The following is a 19,167-nucleotide window of genomic DNA, read 5'->3' on the forward strand; positions in this document are numbered from 1 at the left end:
TTGGCGCCGGTGGCAATGTATGCCCACAATTCTGTGAAGCAACCCATTACTGATGGACATTCTTATGCTATGATAGCAACTGCCAATATCTACTGGAGCGACATCCATGGAAATCTACAGCCATGCAGAACCATTATTGATTCTGGTTTACAACTTAACTTCATGTCACATCAGTGCGTCAAAAAACTACATTTGAAGACTACTAACAATTATACGCCAATTTCTTTGTCGACAATCCGGAGGCAGTTAGATTTAACTGAACCAAATGAAACTTTACACATGTTATTTTAGCATAATTTAGCACCCTTTTACCGTTGTGCCCTTTAAAAAATCAAAAAAAAAAAAAAATGTGACCCACCCTAATAAGCGCCTAATGCATATTGGTCTTCAAGGTTTGTTAGCAAACCTTCACCTGCGGTTCTGGCTCATTCGTGGAAGAATAATTGCTCGAAATACTGTAAGAAGATGTGTAATCTGCTTTCGATCAAATCCTACAATGATCACTCCATTTATGGCGCCACTTCCACGAGACAGAGTCACCATCGAAAGGCCATTTGCCAAGACTGGTGTGGACTCCGTGCGAGTATCCGACGAGTAGTTAGTATAAAATGTTATATTGCAGTGTTCGTATGCTTTGTCACACGTGCAATTCACTTAGAGTTGTTTAATGGCCTAACTACTGAATTATTTCTGGCTACTCTTATGCGTTTCATGGCGCGTAGGGGTCACTGTTGACATATCTATAGTGATAACGGTACAAATTTTGTAGGTCCTAATAAAATCTTGCAGTCATATTTCAAGAAACCTAATGGTCAAAACTCAATCGAAGAGGAAAGGGTCAATCTTAATATTCAATGGCATTTCATTCCTCCTGCTGCACCCCATTTTGGTTGTTTATGGGAGGCGGCTGTGAAATCTGCAAAGAGGCATTTATTAAAGGTAACAGCAATGGGCCTTCTAACATTTGAAGAAATGAACACCTTGCTTCGTAGAATAGAAGCAGTGTTGAACTCTCGTCCAATTTCACCAATTGATGATGATCTTTCCGACCTCAACGTGTTAACCCTAGGACATTTCTTAATTGGAAGAATCTTGACACTGCCTGCTGAACCTGACAGTACTAAAATACCACTAAACAGAGTGAAAAGGTGGGAACTAGTGAAGTTACAAGCTCAAACCTTTTGGAAAAGATGGAGTACTGAATATCTTCCACAACTTCAAAGGAGAGGATGCTCGCTTACAAAAAAGGACAATGTTGAGGTTGGTACGTTGGATATTCTGAAGGAAGATAACATACCATCACTCAAGTGGAAAATGGTCAGAATCACGAAGATCCATCCCGGCAACGACGGAGTTGTTCGTGTGGTAACCGTCCCCGGCTAGCAGAGAATTCCAACGTCCAACATCCAAGCTAGCAGTACTGCCCAGCCTTAAGGAGGAAGAGGTTGTTGCACCAACCACCCCTATCATCAATTATTAAAATGTATCCCTATATTAGCATCCTGTTGCTCATTGTATTAGAATTGTAGGTTCTATTTCTATATTCAATTTAATGTATTATGTTAGTTGAAAGCCCTTCGTACTTTCAAGGCGGGTAGAATGTTCGTGACAATTCCCCTGTCTAAATGCATGTTTGTATATTTGTTCGTGTCGATTCTTATCGCGCGATAAGATCGTTACTATGTGTGATTGTTGTAATGAATGTTACCATTTTCGTGCGATGCATAGCGGTGCGTTGCGTATCTGCAGCCATCGTCGGCGGCGGTGATAAGCCTCCGTGTGAGACCGGCCAGGTACGTAATCGCGCTGTTATCATCGCATGAAAATGTCATTATTCCACGTTGTCAAAAATTGTCGGTTATGTTTTTGTAAAAGTTAAAGTCATGCTCTCAGTGTCACAAGTTTCATCAAATTCGAGTGTTTTTCAGTTTTGTGTGGTGGCACTGAGGCTTTTTATCTTCATTGTGGTATCCGGCGGCCAAAGCCTTCGTGGTAAAAGTCGTCGGCACCGACTGTCTCTCGTTTCCGTGTCTTCGTGGTGTGCACACCGAAATTCATTTTTTGTTAGTTTACGTTAAATTCACGTTTTGTTACATTTTTACGTTTGTTGCTGTCTTCGTTGGTGATTGTGATCAGGTGGTCGCACGTACCAGACTGTGAAATTTTTATTTTGTATAATTTTAAACACTGCGGTGTGCCGTCTAAGGCAATTGTCGTGATAGTTCTGGTGCGTTGGGATAAAATCCGCCACCAATTACTGTCATCTCATGTGAGTATTGGTCGACCATATTTGTTTCATTTGTGTTAAAGGCCGACGGGCCTAGCCGTCGTAGGCAGGTTATTATTATTTATATCGAGCGTTTGTATTGCCTCCTCAGACACATATTATATTTATTGTATTTATTTATATATTTTTATTTATTAATTTATTGTTGTGTCGCTGTAGGGCCAGCACTTGATTATATTTATTATTTTCCGTGCGCCATGTGGGCCACGTACATTATTTGAATTGTTTGTATTGCGTGCCGTAGATAATTTATTTTTATTGATACTTTTATTATTTATTATATTTATTTGATTATATGTATTTAGTGTATTGTGCCAACCAGGCAACATAGTACAATTTATTATTACAGTAATTATTAACATTCAATTTATAATATTTAACCATTCTTTCTTTCTCATTGAATTTATATAATATTGTGTTCACACAGCAATTATTGCAACAGTACATTTTCTTTTTATACAGCTATTAAGGCACCCTTTATGATTTATAGTATAAGAGCTGATAGCAGCGACAGTACACATAATTGGAGTCATCTTGATCTTCATACTCTGCACTTTACGCCTTAAAGGAAAATCACACGTAGAGTTTTGACCGCGCGATTGAACGGTGTGAGGGCTATCACACGGGAAAGAATTTCCATCTAAACGATTGTACGAATTTAACGTCTTGCAAGATTGATCGTGTTCTAACTGGAAACGGTTTGCCCGTTCTTACGCATGGTTAATCATTTTATCGTTTTTATTTTCATTTTTGTGGCGACGCGCCGTTCAATCACTGCCCGCTAATTAAACCGATGTTCAAAAAATGTAATTATTTAAGACAGTATTAAATTTTAATTAATAATTATTAATTAAGCGAACAGGTTACCTATAATATTTTAATACGTAAGTAAAATACATATAATTTAATATAATGTATATTATATTTTTTAATTATTATTAATAAACATAATAATGTATTTTATTCAAGTATCTTAACATGTCTAATGTTCGCTGTTGGTCCAAAGAATTCTTAATAGAGTTCTTAAATATTTATAAGTCCTTTTCTTGCCTTTGGAAAAGTAAGTTAAAAGATTATAGCAACAAACATCTACGCAATAATGCATACGATGAAATGGTTAATTTTTGCAAGCCCAGTTTTTCAGAAGCCAATAGGGAATTTATTGTCAAAAAAATACAAAGTTTACGTGGATCATTCAGGTAAAGCACCTACCTATATTTGTTATTACATATTTTCTTATATATACCTATTAAACTAAAAAAAATGAAGGCAAGTGGATATCGCTCTGCTGTACAGAGGTTTAGTGTCGGTTATTGTATAGGATATTACATTAAATTTGAATTCGATGAAATCATTGCATACGAAAAACGATTCTGAGCGAAGACGGTCTGTAAGTCTATTATTGCTAGAAAAGTTAAAATGTCTATAAAAAACAATGTTTAAATAAATTGATTAGATTTTTTGATTACATTAACAACTACTTCAGAAAAAACCTGTTTTTGAATTTTCAATCCTTAGCTATAAAAATTGAACATTTTATAAATTTTTAAGTACAAAATAACATGCACATTTTCATCTATTTCGTCAAAATATGAACTTCAAATTTCTTTTAAAAATAAATCGAGCACATGTATCTTTAATATTTTTAAACGTATATAATAAAAAATTATCGTGAACCATGAATTATATTTTCAAGCTTTTCGAACCAGCGAAAAATTTTTAATGGATATTTATAAAAAAAAAACTAAGAAAATAGAATATTATTTTGTAATAGTATTTTGGTCCAACCAAAAATTTTTTATCGACATTTAAAAAAAAAAAATTTTTATCGAAAATTTCAAAAGCCTATATTTTGCTCAAAAAAAGACAAAATATTTTGAAAATTGTATGGTGTATTAAAATAGTGAATATAAACATTTGGTGAAAATTTCATGTAGATACAACTATTATTTTTTGTGTTACACCAAAAATAAAAATCGAATTTTCCTAAAATTTGAATTCCGTAAAAATTACCGTATTTTCCTTAATTTTTTGTTTGTTTTCCCATCGTGTTTAAAAAGTGTTGGAAAATTTTAACTTTTGACCCCCCAAAGTACCAACTAGATTCACTTTCCTATCAGAAAAGGTGCTATTGAAGAAAATCGGAGCAATATTTCTACCTTAAAACGTGATGACAGACACAAAAAAAAAAAAAAAACACACATCATTGTAAAATTAATACATTCTTCGCTACGCTCAGAATCTAAAAATTGGGGACCCACTCTACTGTTGTTAAGTAAATTAGTAGTCAAGTGAATCTCGTAATTTAGTAGGCCATAGTGGTGTGTGTTAAATTGGAATTCAATGATAAATCTTTGGTATTGCATTTTATTTCTTTTAGTGTTAGTAATTAAGTTTTTATTATATTTTAATATTTATACAATACATTGACAAGTTTTATGAAAATTCTAACTTCAAACAGTTCAAACGCATATAAAAAAAAATGTGTATGTATTTTAAAATAATTTGAATTACTGTAAAGCCATTTTATGTAGATCCTTGTATTAAATTTTCAAATATTTTACAGTCAAATTTTTCTCCTAATAATATCCCTCAAAGTATCAACTACCTGCAATTTTCTACCAGAAACCATTAAACTCTAAAATTGAAATTTGAAGCACTTTTACTGCTACTAACAAGAAAATACCCATGATTGTAAAATCAATACAATAATCACTCAGTTTAAAATCTAATATTGAAAGCCATTTTTTTAATAATTAATAGCACTTATAACTTAAATATTATAATTTATTGAATATAATTTTGGTTTAGAAAAAAAAAAAAGAAAGTGATGGAAAGCCAACGTAGTGGTTCTTTTAAAGATAACATTTATATACCTACACTGTGGTATTATGATTTATTAAAGACCAAGAAATACCTACGGACAGTATTTCAAATTTGGGTGAAAATGAATATCCTGTGATGAATGAACCGATGCTTGATGATGATGAATCAAATGATATTACTGACAACACAAAACCAATTAATTCAATTGTACGTGAGGACCAATCACAAAACATGATAATATTCTATTCATATTTAAATTTCATTATTTAATTAATAGTATAATATATTCAACTATAATAATAATAATACAATTAATACACAAAGCTATAGATACTAAGTTCTTCCAGCTCTAATCATAGCATCTTGCCATTCAACTCTTCCTTCAGTATTAAAGAATTCTTTATAATTATCTCTATTTATTTTTGCTCTTATAGTAGCAGTTCTTGAATTAACTGGCTGTAAACCCACTAATTTGTCGTGAACCACAAGGAGCACAACGCACAAATAAATAATAAATGAGAAAAAAATAACAAACACAACGTGGTTACGAAAGTGGTAATGGCCAGTGGGCCGTATATTAACACTTTGACTGCGGCATGAGTTGACCTGAGCGACTCCCCTGTGCGGAACATTTTTTTTGTCAAAAATATTTCTTTTACTTTACTTTACTTATATCAGTGCTTACTTTTACTAATGTATTGCTTTTGGACTAAAAAAAACGATTGTCGACGCGTAGTCGACGTCAGCATCCTAGTATGTCATTTTTCCCGGATGCGGGTGTCGACAATGTTTGGATTTGTATTACTGCGTCTACACGCCATTATGATAAATAGCATGTTCACAAAAATTATAATCGGTTGGAATGTGTTACATAATTAATGAAAATAAATGTATAATAATAAGTTATAAAATTTTAATATATTTTATAATAGGTATGTAGAACAACTGAAAATAAATAACTGGCAACAGTAAATAAAATAAATGAAAACTTAATAGAATAAAAATATTCATAAATTAAAACATTTAAAAACATAATATCAAACGCTTCGCAAATAAAAATAATTAAAAAACTTAATAAAACATAAAATAAAACCGTTTAAAATTGTCTATACAATAATAAATAAATAACTAGTACCCATGATATTTTTTATAACACGTATCTAAGCACAATCCTGGCTTTTCTGGGCATTCGTCGCAATAATATGTTGTTTCCACTCTTTTTTTGTTTTTTGCACAAATGACACATCTTTTCCTAATCGGCCTATTTTTTGTGTTTCTCTGAACTGAAGAAATGACATGTAGTCCCTGTTTGTTTGATTTTTGCGTTGGAGTTACGATTTTTGGCCGATAGTTATAAATTAATTTATTAATTACAGAATCCCTGAAGTCTAACAATCTGCAGTTACGTTTTCCAGGCTGCTGCTTGTATAGTATAAAAGCATTATTCATAATTATATGAAACATATGTAACGCGATCTTAGTATACCACCTTAGTATTTTCCTTTCACAAGGATAGTAGCTCATGAGTTGGTCACTACGGTCCACACTACCCATAAACTCATTATACTTTTGTACAGATTCCGGCTTTTCTGATACTTTGCCACTTCTTGCCCGGTATTCATTCATAGCATCCCCAAACTCTGACGATATCATTAGCACATCCCTTTTATCATGCCATTTCATAACACAGATCCCCTTACTGTTGTATGCCGATGTCAACTCTCCTTTTTTCAGCTTTTTACTGACCACATCTGACGGGTTGCCCTTTCTATTTCCTCGAAGTGTTCCTGTTACATATGTATTTTTGTCCAATAAATATTCGGTAAGTTCAATGGAGTTATAAAAGTTATCCATATAGACCGAATGTCCCACTCTATAATAGTCGTCGAGTAAGTATTTTACCACTTTATCGACATGGCCCTTACCACCCACAATTGGATCATTTGATCCAGAATAAATTCTTGTCTTTAGGACAAAGCCATCCGGTTGTGTGAGCACATAAAATTTTATGCCGAATTTGTGTTTTTTGTTTTGTATGTATTGGCGGAAATATAGACGTCCACGCCAAAGAAGCATAGATTCGTCTATACTCAACTCTTTAGTAGGATAATATACTTCTTTCATTCTGTTATGAAATAGGTTCATCAATGGCGTAATTTTATATAGGGGATCGTCAGGTTTCGTTCGGGCCTCCAGTTGGCGGATTTTCGGTGAAGTGTGACACGGTCGTGTCACACGAATATCGTGATCTCACCCGTTACACCCCTTTGCCTTGGTGTCACCATTCGTTCGATTATCAATCGGGACGCCCGATAGATAATCGAACCAGTTTTCGGAGTCGGCGATGAGCCCCGAAGCGTTCGCGGACGGTGTGACGACCGTCGAGAACGACGGCGGCGCTTGTCTGCTTTCTGCCGTCTTCGTGGCCTTTTATATATTTTGCGTATTGGTTTTACTTTGTCTTTTTTGACACCTTTATTTTTCTTATATTTGTTCAGACAATAATTTTATTGTCTTCTATTATTATTACTATTTTCTTTTCAAGAAGTGAATAACTCTTATTCATCATTATTAACATTAATAATCAGAGTGTATCTTGTTGCTTGTGATTATTATTATTATTTTCATATTAATATATATATTTCATTTTTCTTTCCTTTTGTGTCTTTTTATTATTATTATTAAATTGTGGTGTGCTACGTGACAGAGTGCGCCATGATAAGTACCAGGAGATATCAGCAGAGCAGAAAAATAGATCAATAGCCGAATCGGATGAGCCAAGTCGTCCGACATGAGTAGAACTACCATCATTCAAAATGCAAAGGTCTAAAGAATTTATCGTATTGTAGATTAGGTTACCATGATGGGAAGATAAGTCCGAACCCCAGGCAGGATGAAAAGCATTGAAATCTCCGCAGAGGAGAGTATTTTGGGTAACAATTGAGAATAAGTCTTGCCATAGGTTAACGGGAATACTGGAGCTACTGGGGAGATAGCAGTACCATATCTTTAAAGGGGGAGATGAATCAGATAAAACGACCTCAACACATATGATATCGATTTTTAGATTAGTAAATCTATTTCTGGTGATATTATCAATGAGAATAAGTTTGGATTAAGGGATCTGTAAATGGCTACGGCTACTCCACCATAACCATCCCATCCAAGCGATCTGATCTGTAGATTTTGAAATTTGGAATAGAGAGGGAACGTGAAGGTAGGAGCCAAGTTTCGGAAAGAAGAGCAATAGAGCATTTATGATAATTTAGTAGGTTTTGTAGAGATGGAAGGCAAGCAGGGAGGCTTCTCACATTCCACTGCATTATATTAATGTAGTTTAAGGAATTAATATTATTAGCAATCGACACCATAATTTATTAACTATAATATAAAATGTATATAAAATATAAATTAAAACTTGAGGAGTCACTATGAACTGAAGTGAAGGTATTATTTATGCAGTGAGATTATAGAATGGAGTATTGTGAAGAGAATATATGGAAGATTCAATTAGGGACTGAAGAGAAATGAAGGAGAAAGGAGTAGATAACGATGGAGAATTAATAAGAGTTTCAGATAGTTTATGGGAAAGAGATTGTACCCATGATAGATTTCCTTAGTTATTTACAGGAGAGGATTCTATGTTAGGAAGTTTATTTAAGTAGTTACCGTTAGGTGAGTAGGACTGGATTTCATATGGTGAGTAATTATATTTTTTGTTAAACGAGGGGCGAGATTTATGTTTTTGTTTCCCGGAATTGAAAAAATGATGATTATCGAATAGACTAAGGAAGCTATCTTCGCGAAGAGTGGTGTTGGGTTTAAGAATTTCGGAGATTGGAGGCTGGCTTTTTACAACGTCAAAAAAAGAATTAGCAGTAGAGTAACATTTATTTTTTTTGACACGTTGACCGCCACGTGGCCGCCGGCGGTCATCTGGCTACTGGTGATAACACTAAAAATGTGGTCGCCGGCTGTCACACTACCCTATAACCAATACGCCATGTGACCGCGGGCTGTCACATTCCTGTATATTTTCAAATAGCCTTTATTATGCTGGCGCTGAAGTAATGATACATATGATGTTACCATTGCATAGAAAAGGAAATTTTACATCGAACGGTATATTTTTTACCTCTATTGGATTTTTTCAAGTTCTAGAAATAAAAGATTAAAAACAGTATTCTATTGCTTTAATTTTTTTTTTATTATTATGTATAATGGATTTTTAAATAATTAAACATGTCAAAAAAAAAAGATAAAATAAAAAAAAAATACTAATTTATATGGTGTATATTAAAACAATTTATACAGGTATAAATTTTACAAGTTATACAAAATGTTGAAACTTTTTTTACTTCTCTAGCTTTTACGGTCCCCTCAACATCTTTTATACTTTGATAGCAATGAACGCATCTTTTTCGAAGCTTTCGATTCCTATTACACTTTTCTGTAGTTTCTGGAAAATAATGTTTCGTATTTCCTTTTGATCGTTTGGTTCCAGACGTTGATAGTTCATTTACAATCGATTCATTCAGTTTTTCAATTTCTAACATTTGATCAACTAATATTTCTCGAAACTGGGTAATTTTTAATTTTCTTTCATGCATTTTATTATAAACAATTAAAGCGTTTACAATAGCCGTTCCTAGTAATATTTTCGTAGCGACTTTGTGGTACCATCGGATTGATTTTATGACCACTGTACTATAACTTGAAAGTTGATCAGATAGATCAATGCCTGCCTTGCCATTGTTATAATTAATTATAATTTCGGGTTTCACAATTTAAGGAAGTCAGCCATGGACCCTGAGCGTCGGAAGTTGCTAAAAAAATAGTGTTCTATTTTTTACAGCTTATGTACAGGAGGGATTCCACCATGGGGGGAAGGGAGGGTACGGATTGGAATTTGGTCTTTTTCTAGGGATTGAGGATTCAGCAGAATTATTAATGATACTGGTGAAGGTAAAGTAAGAAAGAGTTGAAGGATTATTATTAGTTAAAGAAGCAATTGAATTCTGGACTTGGAATGAAAAATATGACGAATTTGCTTTACTGAAGTTGAAAGAACTATGAATATTTACGGCAGTATTGAGATTGGCACTGCGTTACGTAAAGTGGGATAGACGATTTTTTTTGGCAGTTACTATAATAAGGATATGGTCGAAACCATGAGGTTCACTAAGAGTTGACACGGTCGTGTCACACGAATATCGTGATCTCACCCGTTACACCCCTTTGCCTTGGTGTCACCATTCGTTCGATTATCAATCGGGACGCCCGATAGATAATCGAACCAGTTTTTGGAGTCGGCGATGAGCCCCGAAACGTTCGCGAACGGTGTGACGACCGTCGAGAACGACGGCGGCGCTTGTCTGCTTTCTGCCGTCTTCGTGGCCGTTTTTACATATTTTTGCGTGTGGTTTTACTTTGTTCTTTAACATTTGTTTGATAAACATTTCTAGTTGTCATTCGACATTTAGTTTTAATTTTGTTGTATTATTATAGCAAATAGTTTTTTTTTTATTATAATACAAATAATATTTATTAAAAATATTAGTTTAATATTTAATTTACTTATTACTTACTTAAAAAGTTAATTTAGTATTATTATTATAATATAAATTTCTGATTTAATTTAATTTCTTTGTTTATGTAAATTTATTTGTTTGTGTGGTGTGCACCGTGACAATTGGCTCCCCGAGGAATCAACCAGTCAAGTACGGGTACAGCGAAATCGTAAGTACTTTTTATTTTGTGACACATAAAATAGTTACTAAAAAAAACATAAAAAAACTGATATTATTGTGTTCGTCTACCTGTCCTCCTCGTATTGATGCACACGTTCCACTCACTTCCAGATCTGGTGTTGAGAAAAACCCCAAAAAACTGATCAGCCTAGGAGCGAAACTACCCATGGGCTACTATCAAAACTGTAGAGGTCTATGAACCAAACATTGTCTTTTTAAATGTAATGTTGATGTGTTTAATTATATTTTCATTTGTTTATCTGAAACATGGCTAACTAATAGCTTCCAAGACACTGAATTAGATTTACACAACTATGTTGTATTTAGGTGTTATAGAAGTAGTCAATCCAGTAGTTTCAGTAGAGGAGGTTGAGTTATCGTTGCTATTCGTAACAATGTGGTCCATAACTTGTTACCAGCACTCATTAACAATTATTAATTAAATTTTATGTAAATAATACTGCTTATATTGTTTGTTCCGTGTACATTCCTCTTAGTAGCCCTATCCCGGTATATGAGTCCTTTATGTCTGCTGCTCAATATATTATCAACGCTAATCCTGGTTCCGTATTTATATTCTCTGGTGATTTCAACCTTCCAGACTTATCCTGGTCTAATGACGATTTTGACTTAATTTATTCTTCCTCTGGCCCTGAAATCTATTGTATTCCTGACGTTTTCGCATATAATAATTTTTTTCAACTAAATCTCATACCCAACTCTAATTCAATTCAAATCAATTCCTTGATCTAGTTTTTTCCAATGATTCTCGGATCAATATCGAGAAATCCGTTTCTGTGGTGGTTCCTTGCGATCCCTACCACCCAGCCATAAATATTATGCTTATTTTTGTAGATGACTTACCTTCCATAGATTGTTGTCATAAATATTAACATTTTCGTAAAGCCTGTTATCCTCGTATTAGTGCCTTCTTATCATCGTTTAACTGGTTAAACCTTAATAACAACCAATATTTATTCTGCTACATGTGCACTGTATGATGCATTGCATTTCTGTGTTATAAGTTTTGTACCTTTAGTTATTTTTAAATCTTCTAATATTACATCCTGGTTTTCTAAAAATCTTAAGACCATTGTATTTGTCAAGAAAAAAATGCACGCTAATATCAAAACATCACGTAACCCTGTTGACTAAAACTAGTTCTCTAACCTGCGCGCTCAATATAAGTATTATTATAAAAAATGCTATAAAACATTTCTATATAACACTGAAAACATGCTTAAAACTAATCCTCGTTTATTTTGGGACTTTGTACGTAAAAAAAAGGTCTAATAATAATATTCCCAACTCTGTCCACCTCAATAATCAAAGTGCCACTGATCCTGAATTTATTTCCAGTCTTTTCTCATCTTACTTTAACACAGTGTATGGCCTAAGTAGTCTACCTGTAATTCCATTTGCGCAGCATACTTTACCTTCTGACTGCATCTTTAGTATTGATGATGTCGAGAATGGGTTAGCTGCACTAAAACTCCGTTAGCCCTGATGGTCTATCTGGGACCTTTTTGTATGACATTAAATCTGTCCTCTGTTTTCCTCTATGGTTACTTTTCAGACGCTCAATGGACGATGGAATTTTTCTATCTATGCTTAAAATCAGTTCAGTCACCCCTGTGTTCTGATGACAAATCAAATCTGACGCCACGAATTATCGATCCATCTCAATTCTAAGTTATATTGCCAAGCTTTTTGAACACTTAGTACTGCAATTCATTCAGCCCTCGGTTGACCCTGTACTATTCGACGAACAATATGGTTTCCGACCTGGACGTTCTTCCGTTTCGAACCTTGTTTAATAATTTTGTCCTCGAGGCATTTGGAAATCGATCCCAGGTAGACGTGATTTTCACTGATTTTGCGAAAGCATTTGACCGTGTCCACCACGCTATCCTGATTGACATCCTCTATAAGTTCGGTTTTGGCGAACCTATTTTGTCCTGGTTTTAATCATACCTGTCCGATCGTGTTCAGTTTGTTTAAGTGCTTGGATTAAAATCTGCTGCTGTCCCTGTTCCATCTGGAGTACCCATGTCTCCCCTGCTTAATTTGTTATTTATAAATGGAATTACGAAGGCTGTTCCTAAATGTAAATTCCTAATGTTCGCTGACGACCTGTAACTTTTCCGAAAAGTCGAATCTGAAGCTGACTGTCTCGCCCTTCAGAATGAGTTAGATTCCATTAGCTTATGGTTTTGCACTCTTGGCCTTCAATTTAATACTAATAAATACAAAACTATGTCCTTCACCACGCGCCGGTGGCAATCGATTATTCTTACACTATCAATGGTTCAGTAATTGGTAAAGTTACAAGTAATTGCGACTTGGGCGTTCTTTTCACTGCCGATCTTAACTTCCGCCCTCACATTGACTCCATCTGCTGCCGAGCCCTCAAAATGCTTGACTTCGTAATGCGCACTATGAATGAGTTCAAACTGTCTGGATCTCTCAAGAATGTCTACTGCTCTTTAGTCCGAAGCTTGCTCTAGCATACTCTAGTATGCGTCTATGCTCTGGGACCCATTTGTGGTAATTGATTCTTGTCACTTGGAACGAGTTCAAAGGCGCTTTCTGTCGTCTGCAGCTTACATGCTAAAAATTGTCCATCCTCCTCATAACTATACTCCAGTATTGGACGCACTTAACCTTATTTCTTTAGCAGATAAACGCGTTAAAGCTAACCTGGGATTTTTGCAAAAGTTAATCGATGGTTCTATAAATTCTCCTTCACTGCTCGAGCAAGTGAACTTTAAAGTTCCACATCGGGCCACAAGGTCTCGAGTTCCTTTTACTGTACCTCTCCATTACACAAATTAGGGTAAAAACCAACCAATTGACCGCATGATGCGGTTGGTTAATGAGGACCTCGCCTTTCTCAGTTTACATTAATATTGTGTTAATATTTTGACATTTCTTGTATGTAATTTTACTGGCGTCCTAATTATTATAATTTATATTTATTGTACCTGTAATTCTGCTTTATTTTTGGGCCATCGCTTCTTGTATATGTTAATTATCTTATACTACTGAATTATTGTTGTGTGTTGTACTAAATAAGGAATTTTTATTCCGTAAATTAATTAATAAATAAATATAGACTTTACGTATAATTCTTTTGGTCCTTCGTGTATCATTTGCAGTAGACTATGGTGCCAAAAAGGGTAAGGGGTCATGTGTTCGAATGCCGTATGTCCGAAAAATTTTCTGTTCGAAAGACTGTGTGTACGAAAGGTCATATGTTCAAAATTATTGATTAACGAAACTAAACGAAAATAACATTATAATTGCGTCTTCATAATATTGGATTTCACACAATTTTATCTTTACTGAAAAAGTATTATAGATACTCTCGACGACTTTTTTTTGTCTGTCATCTATGTACGGCTTGATACATCATTACAAAAGTGTCAAACACAATTTCGTTTAAATTTTGTTTTTAAATAATATTTTATAAATTTGTCTAAGTGATTTTTCTTTTTTAAATGGCAAGTTTAAAAACGTTTAAAAGTATACACGGCAAGGAAATGTTACTTGTAAATAATTATGAATTCATGCTTGATAAAATACGATTGCGAATACGTGATCAAAATAATATATATTATTGGAAATATACAAATCGATGTGGAGCAACATTTCGGACAATATTTGACCACGGTAAACATAAACAAGACGATTGTTCTATTTTTAATGATCATTACCACGCACCAGATACAGTTAAAATTCAATGCAACATTTTAAAAAATAAAATTAAAAAATGTGCTCAAGCTTCACAAGACGCACCAAATCAATTATATCTGAATGAAATTGCAAATTGCAATGTCATCATTTCATCTCAAGTAACTAAAAACGCATCTAAGCAAATCGTAAAGAGGCAGAGATAAGGAAAAGAACTAGAACCAGTTTCACTAAATTTTATACCTCCCTCGGTTAGGGGTATAACTTCAAAATACAATTTAAGGACAACCTTTCTTTTTGATAAATGTAATCGAAGGAAATAATAAATTTATGATTTTTACAACAGTTCAGAATTTTATATACTTGAGAGAATCACATTTTTGGCTCGCTGATGGAACGTTCAATTTCACGAGGTATCAATAACAACATTTGTGTACCATTGCTATACGTGTTGATGACCAACCAAACTGAAGATGATTATAAAACGCTGCTAAATGTGTTTAATAATTTTTCGATTGAAAATAATATTAATTTCGAAAACAATAATGAACTTGAAATAATAACGGACTTTGAAAAAGTTTCAATCAACGCGATCAATGATGTCTTACCATTTGTAACGCATTCTGCTTGTTTTTTTCATTTTTGTCAAAAAATCTAGTGTCATATTCAAAAAGAAGTGCTATCTACAAAGTACATGGAAGACCCGGAATTTAATTTGATCTGTCGGCATTTGTCTGATTTTTCTTTTCTCCCAGTAAACAAAGTACGTATTAAAAAAAATACAAAACACTTACCTTTTTTTATTTTATAACTATCTAATATTTCAGAATCGTGTAATCTTATTGCAAGGCAATTATTAAGGTGGCCTTATATTGTTTAACAGAACACTAGTTGAGAATAATAATAATAATAATAATAATAATAATAATGATGACAATATCTCAATGTGAAATATAATGAAAAAGAAAAAAAAATGTTAGGAAAAACTATGTCGCAAAAAAAAATGTATCAGTCGCATACATCCACTCGTGGGCACGGTGTTCACAGAACAACCCGAACGGACCGGTTGGATAGTATTCCGTGCGGACATCGTCGCGACCGTTCGCGTCCCCTGTCCATTGATGGATGGGGGGACGGGGTGTCACGGCGGCGTTGCGTGCCGCGGTCTGGCGGTTGATGAGAGAGACATAGGCACGGTCGGTGACAGACGTATAATAATACGAGTATATATAAAAATATGATTTTCAAAAAAATTTCTAACCTCTATAAACGTGAACTACCCTAATATATCGAGGGTCTAGTATTGAAGGAACGTATCAAACAAAAAATGCGATATTTTGATTATTAGCATAAAATATCCAGTTTTTAAAGTATTTATTAGTAGTAGAACGACACATCTCCAATGATACTGGATTGACTTTTTTTTTCATTAAACTTTTCAACAATTATTAATGTTTAGGATCTATCCCTTACAGTACGTCGACGGGTAGTAGACGCACGGAAAGAGAGGACAAGGGCAACAGATATAACCTTACTTGCTAAAATAATAACACAAGTTCATATAGTAATAACAATAATGATATTAAGTATATCAACAATTATAATAAGTTAGAAAATAATTCAGAGAAAAGAACAAAAGAAGAAATGGGTACCCATGCTGTACATACTATACATATAAAATTTTAATATAAACATTAAATAATAAGATATTAACAAGACTAACACCAAAAAGATAACATAATATTAAAATAAGAAGAAAACAAACCAATATTTTAAGCTATTGCATAGCTTTTACTCAGGCTCTGAGCGCGGCGACCGAATGTGAAAATTCCGTATCGAAAAAACCTAACACCCCCCACTCCAACCGGCCCAGCGGTGCAGCAAAGCCGTGTATCGTCGGTTCAGTTCGGCAGACTTCGGCACGGTGTTTGGGTGCGTGCGACTAGACGTATGCGTGTAGACTGTACTTAGCTCGCACGAATTGAGACGAACTGCTCCGAAATTGTACGAATACTTAAACAGCTGTTTGTGAGAAATTATATAGGTGTATAGGTATCTATAATCCATGTACAACAGTGAATAGCTGTACTTGTAAAACTTGTGTTTAAAGTGTTTCAAATATGAATAAACAAAGTGAATTTATTAATGAAAAAAGTGATGAAAAAATAGTGAAAGAAAATGAGTGAGTACTCTATATACATACATTTTTAATTATAGAAACTATCAAACCAAACACGTGTACTATTTAGTACCTTTGTTATTTGTGTAATTACACTATTTATACCTAATTATTTATATTTATTATTTATACGAAGCTATTTTTGTTTTATAGAGAAGAAGAACTGAAAGAGCTAAAAAGAAAAAGAAATTGTGAACGTCAAAGGAAATTCCGTCAACATATTGCAGAAAAATCTTATGTGAATATGTAATTTGATTTAATAATAATATTTAAAAACAAATTGTAATATATACCTCAATATTATTTAATAACTTTACGATTTCCTCATTTTTTCACAGGAAAAGACGAAAATTAGACAGTAATGAAAAGAATTTACAATGTAGGGCTGTTCAAAATATAGAAAATGTAACGCTACAAGAAAATCAATTTCACAGCCAAAAACTTCAAATTTATGAACAGCGTAATGAATGCATTACTCCCGAAGTTATTCTACACAAGAACACAGAAATTCCTGGTGATGGTAATTGTCTATTCCACTCGCTTATAAGTGTTTTGCAACTTCAAATTGAGACTTGTGACTTGAGAGATCAGTTAAGCGATTCACCCTATTTAAACTCCTGCCACAATCCGCAAGAAGCATATAACATTCTATCAAGCACTAATGATTACGGAGATTTGGATTGTTTATACTTATTTTCAAAAATGTACAGTCAAAATATTTGTGTACATTATTGTTTTTACAACATAACTACAAAAAATCAAGACACTATCTTTTGTCATTTTAAAGCAAATGATACACAAAACTGGATTCATCTTCATCTTCATGAACAACATTTCACACCTTTTTTTGAAGTATCAGATTTATTTGAGACAATACAGGACGCTACCCAAAATGAAGCCCATGTTGATGCCAATCTTCAACTATTGCGTGATAATTATGATGATGATCCTACCGAAGATAACGATAGTAATCATGAAAATGAAATTGAGATTGATAGAGAAGATCAAATTGATGAAAATATTATGGATTTTATTGTTGATGATAATATTCCAGCTTACACAAATTATCGTAAACACAGTACAAGTCATATTGATTTTTATAAAGACTTTACGAGTAATTCATTTGGTCATTCTTGTATTATTTGCGACAGACTGTGGTGGAAAAGAGACTTGAAAATGTCGACCAGTAAACATGAAAGTATTTTGAAAACAATACTGCAGGTAATCTTAATTATTTTAATTATCCACTTTATATTTTTCTTTACATATCTTGATAATACGAATTTGATTTTTTTAGAATTAATACCTGGTGAAATTGTTCAAGTCTGCTCTACGTGTTATACATCTTTGGAAAAAGACAAAATTCCTCTCATGTCAACCTACAATGGTTTTGCATATCCGAAAATTCCATCACATTTACCAACGTTAAATCTTATCGAGCAACGATTGATTTCACCAAGAATACCGTTCATGCAGATTCGTAGACTGAGACACGTTAATGGTCAGTACGGTATTTATGGCCAGATAATTAATGTTCCTGTCGAAGTTAATACAATGGTAAAACAATTGCCAAGAAACATTCAAGATGACAATTGCTTTTATGTGCATTTGAAAAAGAAGTTAATTCACAAAACTAGTTATGTCCATGGGCTTATTAATAAAAGCCATATTAAAGAGTGGTTATTGTATTTAGTATCTACGCCTCTTTATAATTATCATGACATTAAAATTGATGAATCTTTTTTTACCGGCAATGAACGTACTTCGCAATTAAATATGGACGAAATAAGTGAACACGTGCCAATTGAAGACAATTTAGTTGCGCAGCAACAAACCCTTTTGTGGAATGATGATTATTTTTTGAGTATAGCACACGGTGAATATAACAGGCCAATCAGTATTTTAATGGATGAACATGCGGAAGAACTATCTTTTCCAACAATCTACGGCGGTCAGTTTCGAACATACAGAGATGGTGTTACTGTTACTCCATTCATGCAAGCTACCAGCGAACTTCGGCGTACTGATAGGCGTGCTACTGACCCACAACACCTTTTATACATCGCTGCTAAAATCATGAGGTTGCGAGTTAGTAGCTGTATCAACGTTGCGTTTAAGCATGTTGGACAAGATACTTCAATTACGAAACAGACCTGATAGTATCATAATCTGAAGAATATATAAATAATTGTATAGAAACGAATCTCGCATTTCTTCGCTGCATACCAAATTCTGCTTGGTTTTGGTCAAGTCGCAAAAAAGATCTTTTTGCAATGATCAGGCAATTAGGGTCACCAACTGCTTTTATGACTCTTAGCGCTAATGAAACTGGCTGGGAAATTTTGTTGAAATTATTGTACAAATTGAAAAACGAGGGAGCGAAATTTCAGATGAGTCTTTAGCAGAAATGAGTTATGTGCATAAAGCTCAAC

General features: G+C 33.8%; 2 protein-coding genes and 1 pseudogene across 2 annotated transcripts; 1 reads left to right on the plus strand and 2 right to left on the minus strand.

Moving 5' to 3' along the window:
• Positions 1 to 5,446: 5,446 nt before the first annotated feature.
• LOC112680929 (piggyBac transposable element-derived protein 4-like) lies at positions 5,447 to 7,237 on the minus strand. Its single transcript, XM_025551167.1, has 2 exons — positions 6,488 to 7,237; positions 5,447 to 5,569 (listed from the first exon to the last, which is right to left on the minus strand). Exons 1-2 carry the CDS (start codon positions 7,235 to 7,237, stop codon positions 5,447 to 5,449), a joined length of 873 nt encoding a protein of 290 aa, XP_025406952.1.
• Positions 7,238 to 8,567: 1,330 nt separating this feature from the next.
• Positions 8,568 to 12,312, minus strand: LOC112680930 (annotated as a pseudogene).
• Positions 12,313 to 13,389: 1,077 nt separating this feature from the next.
• On the plus strand, positions 13,390 to 13,698 carry LOC112680931. Its single transcript, XM_025551168.1, has one exon. The coding sequence runs from the start codon at positions 13,390 to 13,392 to the stop codon at positions 13,696 to 13,698; it is 309 nt and encodes a 102-aa protein (XP_025406953.1).
• The last annotated feature ends 5,469 nt before the right edge of the window (positions 13,699 to 19,167 follow it).

The sequence above is a fragment of the Sipha flava genome, unplaced genomic scaffold (genome assembly GCF_003268045.1).
Source record: "Sipha flava isolate LNK unplaced genomic scaffold, YSA_version1 18285_pilon_pilon, whole genome shotgun sequence".
NCBI lineage: Eukaryota > Metazoa > Arthropoda > Insecta > Hemiptera > Aphididae > Sipha > Sipha flava.